Here is a 14,219-nt window from a genome sequence, read left to right on the forward strand (position 1 = left end):
CTACCCAGAAATTCACTCTGACTTTGTTCTAGATTGCTTTTTTCCCCCATTTTAAAATCATAGTTATTTCTCTGTTATTTTTTGCATTGACCCTTAATTAAAACTTTTTTTTATTTTGATCCTTATCTTTAAAAAGATTCTGATTGAAAAGATGTCAAATGACCAATTTTCCCTAGTGCTGTGTTCTTAAATTAATAGGCTTTCTTGTCAAAATTCCCATAACAGAAAATGAGAAGACAGAAAGATAGAGACAGAGTCAGATAGATAAAATGATATAGAGAATATAGAAATTATTTTGCTCAGGGCAGAGCCAAGATGGCAGAGTGAAAGCAGTGACTTCCTTGAGCTCTCCCCCAAACCCCTCCAAACACTCATAAAAAATGGCTCTAAACAAATTCTGAAGCAGCAGAACCCACAAAAAGACAGAGTGAAACAAATTTGCAGCCTAAGACAACTGGGATGATTGATCAGAAAGGTATATTGTGCCAGGCTGGGAGCGTATTGCAGTGCAGCGTGGTCACACAGGCCGCAGCAAAGCTGGAGCAGGCCTCAGAGGACTGAATCATGGGCAGCTGCGGAGGTTTCCAGACTCCTCAACCCACTAATGCGAAAGACAACTTAGAAGGTCAGTGGGAAAAGTCTGTTTCTGTTGGTGCTGAGAAAGGAAGGCAGGGTCTCAGCTTCATTTCCCAAAAGCATGGTCCCGGGTGGGGGGGGGGGCAGCTGCTTCTCAAGCTTCTGGCCCACAGACTGAGGGGGAATCCAGTGGCTGATCAGAGAGGGATTGCAGGGATCTCTTTGCCAGTGCGGAGTCAGGAATCTCTTGCTTTGCCCATGTTTGGATCTGGGTCACAGTTCTGGGTGGCAGTGCTGGGGTGAGGAGGAACACTGACATGGTAGATCTTGGAGTGGCTGTGGAGAGGAACTCCCCCTCACAGTTACAGAAAGGAATACTTCTGGTCACAGGCCAGGAAAGGAGTAAGCACCTCGCCCCTTGTCATACCACCTTGCAAGAACTGAATATTTATTTTTTTATTTTTGTAATTTCCTCTCTTTTCATTCATCTCTTCTATTTCATTTGGTAATGTCCTCAATTACCATTAATTCAGTTATCATCTCTTTGCTGATCATTGTGAGATTTACTTATCTAGTCCTAATTTTCGTGCTGACCTTCAGTCTCTCTTATCCAACTATAACTACTTCAACTGGAAAAAATAATATGAAATGGAACAAGCTTTTTTGGAATAAGGTGTCTTTATTTTTTATAATAAATTTTCTTGATAGTTTGTTTTTATATCACTTACAGTTTGCAGCATAATACTTCCTCCTACCCTGTTCTCCTTTTTTTGGTTTTTTTTTGTTTATTTTTCCTCCTACACTTTTCAAAGAGTGATCACTTGTCATAAAAATGAGAGAGAGAAATAGAGGGAAAGAGAGTTCAATTAAATGAATAAAAACTTTTTAAAAACCTAGCCTCATTCCATACCCATGGTTCCCACATATTCGAAGTAGTGAGTAGGCACTTTCTCAGATCTCTTCTTTGGGGCAAAGTTGGTCATTGTAATTTCACATCAATCAATTTCAAATATTTTATGTTTGTTCTTTCAAGCATTGTTCTGATCATTGTGTACATTGTTTTACTGATTCTTCTTACTGATTTACTTCGTATAAATTTATTTTTTCTTATTAGTCTCTGTGTTCATTATATTGGTGGTACCTTTGGTCTGAACTACTTTTTATCATTTCCATGTTGTTATGGTCTTGAAGCTTGATATTCTTATGTCTTGAAGAGTTGAATTTTGGATTATTCTACACGGAATATGATCAAACTATCACTTAGTTTATGTTTTCTGAAATATAAAAATTAGATTCTTTACTTTCTTACAGTTTTCAGGATATTCAATAATCATTAAATTGTCTCTCTTTGATTTCTCCTCTAGATCTGTCACAGTTGTCATCATTGTTTCTAAATCTTTTCATTTGAGGAATTTTCAGGTTCTTTTTTTTTTTTGCTTAAGATACTATTTGATCATTCTGTCTTCCAGAAAAAATAAATTAACTTTATATTATATCCATTATTTTGTTCTATCTTTATCTTCTTGTGAGATTTCTTAACTAGGTGGAGCTCTTTCTTTATTTCATCGAGCTTGTTTTTATTATAGACAGATTTATTGTGTTTGTATTGATTAGATCATAGAATATTTAAACTGTTTTCAAATCTTAGACTTACATGCTACAGTCTAGGTTTATATTACTAGTTTATGAATACATGTGGGTATTTGTGTCTACTGCGGCTGTTGAGTTAAAAAAAAACCATATCATTCCTGAGATCTTAGGTCAGCAGACATTGTCAAATAGTCATTGCTATCTAATAACACTATTTTCCCCCATTTCCACAGATTCTGACCTCAACTTTCAGAGGACAATGGATATAGGGAATCATTCCATGGTGACACACTTTATCCTTATGGGATTAACAGACCAGCCAGAACTCCAGCTCCCCCTCTTCTTACTCTTCCTTCAAATATACATTATCTCCATGATGGGGAATGTGGGCTTGCTCCTTCTTATTGGGATCAGTTCTCAGCTTCATACCCCCATATACTATTTTCTTAGTAATTTGTCCTTCATTGATCTTTGCTACTCTTCTGTCATTATTCCCAAAATGCTGGTGAGCTTTGTGTCAGAGAAAACATCATCTCCTACTCAGGGTGCTTGACCCAGTTCTTTTTCTTCTGTACTTTTGGTATTGCTGACTGCTACATGCTGACAGCCATGGCCTATGATCATTATGTTGCCATCTGTAGCCCCCTGATTTATAACAGTGCCATGTCCCAGAATATCTGCTTCTTGCTAGTGGTAGGAGTATATGCTATGGGGGTCTTTAGAGCCATTACTCATACAAGTGGTATAGCCAGACTGTCCTTCTGTGGAAATAATGTTATTAGTCATTATTTTTGTGACATTCCTCCCCTTTTGAAGCTCTCCTGCTCTAGCAACTACATCAATGAGCTTTTGGTGATGCTTCTGGTTGTGATCAATTCACTCATAACCACTCTGTCTATATTGATCTCTTATGCTTTCATCCTCTCCAGCATCCTCAGGATCCATTCTGCTAAAGGTGGGTCCAAAGCCTTTAGTACCTGTGGATCCCACTTGGCATCTGTGGCTGTCTTGTATGGCTCCATAGTTTTTATGTACTGTCAGCCTGTGTCAACCAGCAACATTACTCAACAGAAAGTGTCCTCAGTGATCTATACCACAGTTATCCCCATGCTAAACCCCTGGATCTATAGTCTGAGGAACAAGGATGTGAAGGATGCATTAAGGAAAATCAGGAAGGACTGGAGCAAGTAGCACAATTAAAAGTTGCTGAGATCTTAAATAAATTTTCTGCTTCTTCATGCTAATGATTTATTCCCTTTGAGACACATATGTAAACAAAATTGGAAATCTGGAAAGCTGTATTTTTCCTTGTCAATTTTCCTTCCTAATTTGACTGCCCCTCCCACCCAACTCTCAAAAACATATGTCATCAAGGTTCTTCCACAATAGAACATCCTAATGTAATGCACCACTCATGTTAGCCTTCCATCAAATCATGTCTTCTCTCCAAAATTTAACCATGCCCTAGTTCATTGTCTAATATCTCCATCTCAGATTGTTGATAGTACTAGAAACAAGCTGACCAATTGCTCCTTGCTAAAACAAAGTACTGAGGATTGGTCGAAACCTGAGGTTCAATACTAATTGAGCAGAGAATTATGCACCTCTAAAGTAGAAATGGCACTTAGCCTTGTCCCACATTTAGATGAATAGGAATCAGTTATATATCAAGGCTAATGTTGTAATTGAATAAAATTTAGGAAGATTTTCTGGGTGTTAAAGTAGCTCTACCTTGATGTAAGTTCCTCTGGGTTCAGTCTAATGCTACAAAAGGTAATTCTGATTTGGAGAGCAAAATGTCAGGAAACTCCAAGGAACTAGTTCAAAAAAATAAAAATGAAGGAGGTTTAGCAGCACCAGATCTTTAACTATAAGGCAGTAATTATCAAAACTATCTGGTTCTGACTAAGAAATAGAGAAGTAGATCAACGCAACAGTGGAGACTTACAAGTTATGGTAGCAAATAAATATAATAACTTTGTATTTGACAAGTGTTAAAACTTAAGATCAAGGATAAAGATTCATTATTTGGTAAAAATTGTTGGGAAAACTGGTAAGCAATATGGCAAAATTAGGCATAGACCAATACCTTACACCATTTACTAGGATAAGGACAAAATGGAGAAATTACCTAGACATAATGATAGATATTACAAGAAAATTAGAAGAACATGGAACATATTATTTACCAGACTTGTGAATAGTGAAGGATTTATGAATAAATAAGATAAAAATCAAAGTTAGGTACAAAAGAGATTATTTTGATTACATTAAATCAAAAGTATTTGTGCAAATAAAACAAATGTAGACAAAATGAGAAGGAACATAGAAAATTGGGAGGAAAGATTTTATAGACAGTTTCTCAGATAAAGATATCATCTCAAATATATAAATAATTGTCAAATATATAAGGATATGCATTACTCTCTAATTGATGGTCAAAGGATAAGCAGCTTTCCAAAGAAGAAATCGAAATAATTTATAGCCATATGAAAAATGCTCTAAATCATTATTGAATAGAGAAACGTGAATTAAAAAATCTTGAGATATCATTTTACATCTATCAGATTGGCTAACATGACTAAAGGGAAAGTGAAAAATGTTGGAGGAGACATGGAAAAATTGGGACACTGATTGTTGGTGGAATTGCGAACTAATCCAACCATTTTGGAGAGAAATCTGGAATTATGCCCAAAGAGTTACTAAAATGCCTATATCCATTGATCCAGCAATATCAATACTTGGTCTACTTCCAAAGATGATTAGGGAAAAGGGAAAAGAATCTATATGTTCTTGTATGTTTATAGCACCTCTCTTTGTGGTGACAAAGAACTGGAAATTGCAGGGATGTCCACAATTGGGAAATGGTTGGACGAATTGTGATATGATTGTGATAGAATACTACCATGTTATAAGAAATGATGAGCCCAATGATTTTAGAAAGACATTGAAACACTCACCCAAAAAATGAAGAGCAAAATGAGCAGAACTATGAGAACATTGTATACAGTAACAGAAAAGCTATTTAGTAATTAGTTTGAGCAAATTAGGTATTTTGACTATTATAATTGCCCAAATTAACTGTAAAAGACATATAAAGAAAAGCCATATCTGTATCTAGAGAAAGAACTGATAATAGAAGTATGTATATAATAATTTTACATATATAATATATGTATACAAAATTATTGTAAATTTTATATCTGTATAATTTTAAAATGTGCATATATATGTATAAATGCATACATACATATATATTATAAACCTGTTTGTGTCTAGTGGTAGCCATCTCTAGGTAGGGGAGGGAAGAAAAAAGGTAAAAAAAGAAATTTGACAAGTTAATTTTATTAGAAATTTTTAAGGAATATCAAGTAGTACATAATAGATTCGCAGTATCCTGTGCAATTCTCTTTTTATTATACTGTTATGGAATTGTTTATTTTATTCCATAAATTAAAAATTAAAAATAATTAATTCTGATATAATTTTCATAAATTCATGGCTTATTATGCTCTTACCCAAAATTCAGGGGAAAATCTTCAAAATATATATATCTTGTTTTGCTTTTGCTATTAAGATCCTCATTTAGTTTCCAACCTCAAATGGAACAAAAAAGGAACTTATTGTCTAGAATTCAATTACTTCAAGAAAGCAAAATTTTAAAAGCTTAATTAAGAAACACTAAGTTGCAGTATGTTATTCAAATTGAGTCAGTCATCTTCATGATAAGAAGATTTCATGTTAACAGTCAAGTTCACATCTTTATTTTTTTCCAGAGGTACCATCATTTTCTGATCCTACGTGTTCAACACTAATGATCAATTGAGGCAAATACTTTTTATACAAGTTCTCCCTGTTCTCTATTTTCAAAATATCTACATGAAAGGGTTCAGTACATTTCACTGAATCTATGACCTGAGGTACCCAGAGTTGAAAGCATGTTGGCTCTGGTTTCCAGCAGAATGTCCCAGCCTCCAGTAGATCTTAAACTGACATCTGACATATGAATGACCCCAAATCAGATAAAAAGAGAGGTGATAGTGGTGTTCCACCAAGTAAATTTCTACTCTTTGTGCATTTCTCCAGCATAGCTTCCTGGTCAAGGAATCTTTATCTCCTGTGTTGTCATCAGACATGACTGCCCAAATCCTGTTTTTTTTTAAACTCTTTTCACCTTACCAATTAACAATAATCCTATTTCCTTATGCTTCTAGTTACTTCCACTCAACTTCCTTTTTTCTAATTCCTGAATTATGCAGGTTCAGGTCAAAACCAGGGTAATGTGGAGGAAAGAGCTAACCTAATTAGAGCTATAGTTATCATTACTTATACTTTATTAGGTTTCAGGATCATAAGAGCTATAGAAATGAATCTCTATTGGTAAAATGTTATTATGATATAGTCTTATGCATATCTATGAAGCTCACTAAAAACACAATGAAAATTATCCCTCAGAGCCAGAATTAGTACCACTGAGATTCCAAAAAAAAAAAAAAAGCTTACTGGTATTTATCATAGGAAAGGAAAGGGAAAGATTTTCTTTGTATTTCATAAATAGCCTCCTACTGATACCTAAAATAACACATACCTATTCCTCTTAACTCATACTTAAAAGTCATTTCAATAAAGTAGTCATAATAAAATACCAGCCACCATCACCACTCTGTTCCATTCCACTCCACAGGTGACCAATGTGAAACCTGATTTATCAGAAATTATGGAATCATGGAATCATGAGAATCTTAGAAGTCACTTAGTCCAACAGACTACATGGGAATTTCCTCTAAAATATCCCTAATAAGTGTTCATCCATCTACTACTTGAATTTTTTTATAGTGGGTTCACATTTCTACTTTAATGTTTTCTAAAGACCACTTTAATTATTAGTAAGTCTTAGATGAGCTCATATCTTTTTGCAAGTTAAACTTATTGTTCCTAGTGAATAAGCATTTTTATTAAGAGTTTACTATATATTAGGCACTGTGCTAAGTGCTGGGATTACAAATATAAAGAAAAAAAGACAATCCTTGTCCTTTAAGAAATTGCATATTAATGCATAAAAGGAAGCAAAAAAAAAAAAAAGGAGTGTGAAGGAGGAGAAGGCATCCCCATAATGATATAGTGGCAAAGTCCAGAGTCAGAAGCAGAACTGGGAAGGACATGAAGGACTAGCTTGGAGATTTCCTCAAAATGCAGTTTCTAACAGTAGTTCACCACCAAAAGAAGAAGGCTACGGAGATGGAGACATCTTCCAGTGTAAGAAGGCACCTAACCGAGTGGTAAAGTCTAGAGGATTATTAATGGAATTTACTTGAGCAAAAAAAAAAGACAAGCCCAAAAATTCTTAAGTGTGACTGACTTTCAGCATACTAATTGTAGAAGAAAATTGTATTGTCTTTTTTACATCACCAAATTTACCCCATTATCTTTCACCTTGCACCGTTCCAGAGAGCCATCCCATATAACAAACAATATTTTAAGATAAACGAAGAGAAATTAGGAAAAAAATCAGCAAAGCTAATCAATATATTAAAAGTATGAAAATATGTGCATGTACCACAATCATGGACCTCCACCTTTACACGTGGGAGAAGAGGTGTCTTTTCACATGACTTATTTAGAGCCATGCTAGTTTATAATTTTGCAACATTGATTTTTTTTGTGGTTGTTCTTCCTCTTTACATTGTTGTAGTTATTAAGAATATGTGTGTGTGTGTATGTGTGTGTGTCTGTGTGTCTGTGTATTTTGCTCTGCTTGCTTCATTTCTCATCAGCTTTTGTGGATTTTCCCATGTTTCTCTATATTCATCATGTTATCATTTCCTATCACACAGTAATGTGCCATTATATTCATGTACCCCAATTTGTTTAGCTATTTCCCAGTCAATAAGCACGTACTTTGTTTTCAATTCCCTGCTGTCAAATAAAGTGCTACTATAAATATTTTGGTTTATATGGGGAGGTGATTCCTATCAGTGACCTCCCTGACATATAAAGCCTCACAATATTCACTTAGATGTTCATATGTAGAAAGCACACTCCTTCAGGACACATACTTTTACATATTTGTCTCTATATCCTCAATGTCCAATACAATGATTTGCATATGGTAGGTACTTAATAAATGATTAATTGAATTAATGTATAAAAAGAAAACAATAGTCTAGTTTGACTGGTATGTTGAGGAAAGTGATATGAGATGGGATTGGAAGTGTAGGGGGGTACCCACTTGTGGTAAGCTTTGAATGCCAGACTAAAGAATATGTACTTTATTCAGGACGTAGCAGGGTTTGGGAGAAAATAGAGGATTTTGAATTGAGAAGGCATGATATGTTTAGACATGTATATAGAAAAGATTATTCAGATACTTTGTGAAAGGATTGAAAGCTGGGGAGAGATTTGATGAGGGAAAGTCAATTAGGAAGTTATTACAAAATTATAAGTGAGGCAATGAATGCAAAAAAAGAGAAAACATAGATCTGGTTGAATCTATGGAACTGGGATACTGGTTTATAGTCCTGGGTGCTGGTGGTCCCAGACTAGACAGCATTACTATAGAAATGACAGACTCAAGCAGATGCTACCTTGGAGTTCACCATCTATTGATGTCTTTTGAATTTGGCTGTCAGGGACTGTATGTTGAAGAATTCTGATCAACTGGAGCCAGAAGAGCTTATTCTCTGGTTCATGCCACATAGATGGGTCGTATCAAGGAGTGTACTCAATGTTTGCATGACTGTTATTTTTTCCTTTTGGGACTTCAGTGGACTTTTGTTCCTAAACACAATGATCAGAGATTTTAAGCACAATGTTAAGAGTAGTCTTAAAGTTTAAACCCAAAGTACATTTTGGGTTGATTTGAGCCTTTTAAAATCAATCTTAGATATTGCCATTTTCTATTCTCTCACATTTTAGGAAACATGGATGGACCAAGGCTTGAAAGTTGAAGGGTCATCTCTGGGAATCTGAAAGGAAGGACAAAAGGAAAATAAGAGCATGAAATTAATTTTACAAATCAATCACAACTCATTCATTCCTGCCCATCTTGTGTAACTCTTATTAATGTCTTCCTATAGGTTCACCACAGAGGATCTATTCAGTGTACTGGGTGTCCTTCCTCACATTCTCCTGACATCAAGAAAATACCAGTAGAATATTAGAGCTGTCCACCTCTCCTTCCTCTTCCTTCCCACATGACCAACCCATTTTCTCTTCCTATCTCATATTTCCCCAATGATATCTTTTATGCCTGTTCTCCAAAACTCTTCATCAATCGTATGTTGTAGCCTGCTCACATCAACCTAGGCCTCTCCACTGCCATACTGATTTTCAATTCCTTGGAAATTTATATGTATTATGTTTCACAGGTATGTAAGCATGACAGAATAGTGGCATTAAAAAGATAGGACTTCTGAGTATTTAGAGGAGTCTTTGCAATTTCCTGAAAGTAACCTGGGCACTAATCTACTCCACTCCTCTTTCTTCTCTACTTACTTATTATCAGCTTTGCCCTTGTACACATACTTCCTTCCTTCCCACTTTCCAGTTCCTCTGTATGTGTTGTCTTCCACCTTAGAATGTAAGCTATATACTGTTGAGAGCTGTTTTGTTTATTTATCTTTGTATCCCCAGACTTTAGCACAGCACTCCATCTTCTCTCTTCTTTCTCTTTCTGTCTTTCTATCACTCTTCCTCCTTCTTCTCTCTGTCTCTCTTTCTATTTCTCTCTGTCTTTCTGTCTCTCTGTCTGTCTCTGTCTGTCTCTGCCTGCCTGCCTGCCTGTCTCTCTGTCTGTCTGTCTGTCTGTCTGTCTCTCTCTCTCTCTCTCTCTTATTTTCTTCCACTCCATTTCTTTCATTCTATCTCTCTGCTTATCTCTCTGTCTCTGTTCCTCTCTCCAAATCAGGCATACATTTGTACTGTCACAGATGTCCATACCAATGGATAAGCATAATAGGTAGCCAATTTTCTCTTTTGGTAAGTCAGACTTTTTTGGTGACATTGCTTAAGTGAATACCCCTTTTGTCTGTGAAGTAATAACATTTGTGAAGTAATTAATTTGCAAAGTAATAAAAAATTGAGAAAACCACATCTAGTGCTATGAGATCTGGCTCCCTTCCTATTTGGGTTTGTTTCTTCAAAAGTGGTAACCAGAGGTGAGGCCAGAGTAGTCTGACTGAGTCACTGAGTGAGAAGCTTACCTAGGGAACAGATATAGAAGGGGTTTTTTTTTTTGCATTTCATAATGGTGTAAATGCCAAAATATATGAATAGCCAGTCTAGCTTTTCACTGAACCTATAAATACCGTAGAAATAATTAAGGCCCAACCAGTCCTTGTGTTCTGGGAAAGAGGTGGAGACACCATAAAGAGTGCACAACAGCCCAGCAGCTAAAGGGGCTGAGTCCAGGGGAACTGGGAGAAGCAAAGCTAGGAAGTCCACCATAGTAGCATGTTAAGGGGCACAGTTATTTTAGGGAGGAAGAAAACCCACATGGAATGGTCTGAGTCTCCTTTCTATATGGAACATCTCTCACGATATACTTTTGTGAAAAATCTGTATCTCTACCCAAACATCTAAATTGTAAAGAAAGAAAAAAGAGAAATAAAGCTACCAGCATTATCTCCATTGAACAAACTTACATCTGAGTTTGAGATAACTAAAGTACTATTTACTGAGTTTTGTTTGGCTCTTTTGGTTGGTGTGAATCGAAGTCAACACTGGGGAAAAAAGATGAAAATAAAACTTTTTCAGTACAATTTGGGAAATCTTATCTGTGGTGTAATTGGACGTGTTTAAATCTAATTAATAAATGAAAAAAGACCAAGGATCTGAAAACCCATGGAATTTATCAAAGAACAATTAATCCCTCCCAGTGCTCCATATCTGTTCAGTAAACTGATTCACACATGCCATTCTAATCATTTCTGGAGTTGCTGGGCTATTCAAAGTGAAGGGCTCCATCAGTCCTCTCTCCCTGCTTGCTGCAACCACAGCATCAGTAATAGCAAAAACTACAGATGATCCCATAAACATTCCAGCTTCCCCTAGTTCCTAACAGGAGAGGAGGAAGGAATCAGAAGGGCATTCTTCATTTATGTCTGGCACACATTCTGTCTCAATACCAACTACTGAGAATCTGCTGAATGGTAAGAATTTCATTTCCCCTCTAAACAGCAAAGGGCAATCTTCATAAAGCAGACCCAATAAATCTATAAAGTGCTATACTGTACATATCAAGATGCCAGGCCACTAGACAGAATGTCAGGGCAGCTTATCACTCTCATTCCAACTTTTGTAAAAGTGTAAAAGATATGATCCCTCCTCCTCAAAAACAGCAGCAAAAAAATGATGCAGTGAAAAATGCAATCTTTGCAGCAGAATTTTAAAGGCATAATTATGCACTAATCTTAGAATAGTAAAAGTATAGAATGTTAAAGTCAGAGGAAAAAAAAAACTTTACAGATCTCCTCCACAGTTTATTTTACAGATTGAGTCTGAGTTCAAAGGACCTAGTAACATCTCACAGCTTGTTAAAGGGATCAAGACCTATGATTTTTCTGCTTTCCTTTTTGGTGATAATTGTGAAAAAGAGAATGAAATTCTGAGTGATTATCCTTACCTTGGATGAGTAGATGGCTATTGGGTTTCGGGAACACACAAAGGTGACATAGAACTCTTATGGGATTTCAGTGACTGTAGGGATTTTATAATCTTCTGGGCCCCTAGAGTAAAGAACACCTTCTGGGGAATATTTCAGTTCTTCAGTCGTGTATAATCCCATGCCTTGGATAAATCCACCTTCAACCTACATTCAAAATAAGTACATGGTTTATAAAAGGTGAAATATACTAAATTTTAATGTTTTGGTGTGAAAATGAGTGCTTAATCAAGCCTGAGTCAAAAATAGTGGGCCTTCTTAATCATTTGGATTGCTATAAAATAAGCTTATTTTAAAAGACACTGATAGAATATTATTTATTAGATACTGTACCTAGACAGCATCTTGGGGGGTTTATCCTTTTTTAAAAAATTATTTTGAAAAGGAGAGCTAGCACTAGCCAGTGCTTTCTCATATTTGATAGCATTTTTCTGAAAAATAGATAAAAAATTCAGTAAGTAGCTAGGATAATTGTGAAAATTACCTTTAGCTCAAACCCTCATCACCTTTCAGATAGACTATTGAAGTCTGTCTAGTGCCTTTGCCTCAGGTCTCTTTTCACTGTAATCTATCCTCCACTTAACTTCACAGATCTGATCATGCCACCTCCCTATCAGGTAAACTTTGCTAGCTCTCTATTACCTCCGGGATCAAATATAGGATGTCCCAAAAGTTTTAGTGCAATTTTATGCTGTTAAAGCTTAAAATGATTTTGTACATCTTCAGTTGAATCAGTTATTAAACACTGACTATGTAGCAGGCACCAAAAAAGAAGTTTCATACAGGTGAGATGGTGTTGATTGTTACATACCTGCCCCATGTCAATAGCAAGACTTATGCTGAAAGCAGCATCCATGAAAATGTCAGTTCTGAGGAGCTGAGAAAAAAAAAATGAGAAAAAAAAAACATCAGGGAACATATAAGCTGAACGACCTAGCTTTAAAAGTAGATTATTTTGGATTAAATGACTTTACAGGTGAAAATCTATGATCCTACGAACCGGGGAATCAATCAGTAAAGGTCTCTTGAAGGAGACAGAACTTGTTTAGGCCTTGAAACATTATGGGTGTTCCAAGAGGCAGAAGTGAGGAGAAAGAGCATTGGGGGCATGAGGTTTTTGTGCATATGAAAACGCACAGAGGTAGGAAACAAAATATCATTTGCAGGGAAAAGCAAGTAGCTCAGTCTGACCAGAATATGGAGTGCTAAGAGGAGTGATGTGTGATTAGCCTAGAAAGATAGGTTTCAGCTAGATTGGAAAAGGTTTTAAATTCCAAACTGATGAATTTATATTTTATCTTAAAGGCAATGGGAAACCATCTAAAATTGGAAGGATAATATGGTCAGAACTATATTTTCTGAATATCAGTGTGGCTGCTATGAGGACAATGGATTACAGAGAGGAGAGATTAGAGATAAAGACATTAACTTGGTCTAGTCTAAACTAGAGGTGATGACGGCCGACCTAAATTAGGAGTGGGAGTAGAGAAAAAAGGACAAATATGAGAGTTGTTGAGAAGATAGAAAGAATCGGCGAGACTTGGCAGCTGATTTGGGTATGGGGGGTGAGTGAGAGTGAAGAGTCAAGCATGGTATGAGGTTGCCGTGATGACTCTGGGTAATTGGAAGGTCAGCATCCTTGATGGAATTATAGAAGTCAGGAGGAGAAGTTCCTTTAGGCAGAAAGATAATAAGTTCCATTTTGGGCATGATAAGTTTGAAATACTTGTGTGAAACTAAAGGGGGATGCTGGGTTGGTGGTCAGGAGAGACAGGAGGGATGTACATGCGAATTTGGGAGCCTTTTTCATTGAACCAATAGTTGAATCCATGGAAGCTTATGAGATCACCAAGAATGTAGAGAGGGAAGAGAGGGTCAAAGACAAAGTTGAGGTTGATACCCATACACAGAGGAAGGGTCGTGGACAATGATCCCACAAAGGAAAATGAAAACTATTCCCTAGTTGTTGGAGAACAAGAAGAGGAGGGAGGAGTCAACGATATTAAATAGAGTGGAGAGGTAAAAAAAAAAGATAAGGAATGAAAACAGGCTGTTAGCTGTAGTAATAAAGTGGGAAATGGTGAACTTGAAGAGAAAAGTTTTAGAACAGTAGTAAGGATGAAATTCTGATTACAAAGAATTAAGAAATTAATAACGATAGCTCACATTTCTATAGCACTTTAAGATTTGCAAAGTGCTTTAAAAATTTATCTCATTTATATTTAGAACAAACCTGGGAGATAGGTGCCATTACTATTCCCATTTTATAGATTATGAAACTGAGGCAAAGAGAGATTAAGTAACTTGCCCAAGGTCACACAGCTGGTGGGTGTCTGAGGCTGGATTTGAACTTGGGTCTGTGCTGACTCCAGGCCCAATACTCTTATCTATT

The 14,219-nt window shown here is 36.1% G+C and overlaps 1 protein-coding gene across 1 annotated transcript; it reads left to right on the top strand.

Moving 5' to 3' along the window:
* The first annotated feature begins 2,425 nt into the window (after positions 1 to 2,425).
* On the top strand, positions 2,426 to 3,357 carry LOC110207079 (olfactory receptor 8D1-like). The gene is given in 2 exon segments (XM_020984694.2): positions 2,426 to 2,680; positions 2,683 to 3,357. Coding segments are annotated over 2 exon segments (930 nt in total).
* The last annotated feature ends 10,862 nt before the right edge of the window (positions 3,358 to 14,219 follow it).

Source organism: Phascolarctos cinereus, unplaced genomic scaffold (genome assembly GCF_003287225.1).
Source record: "Phascolarctos cinereus isolate Bilbo 61053 unplaced genomic scaffold, phaCin_HiC Scaffold_726;HRSCAF=1367, whole genome shotgun sequence".
NCBI lineage: Eukaryota > Metazoa > Chordata > Mammalia > Diprotodontia > Phascolarctidae > Phascolarctos > Phascolarctos cinereus.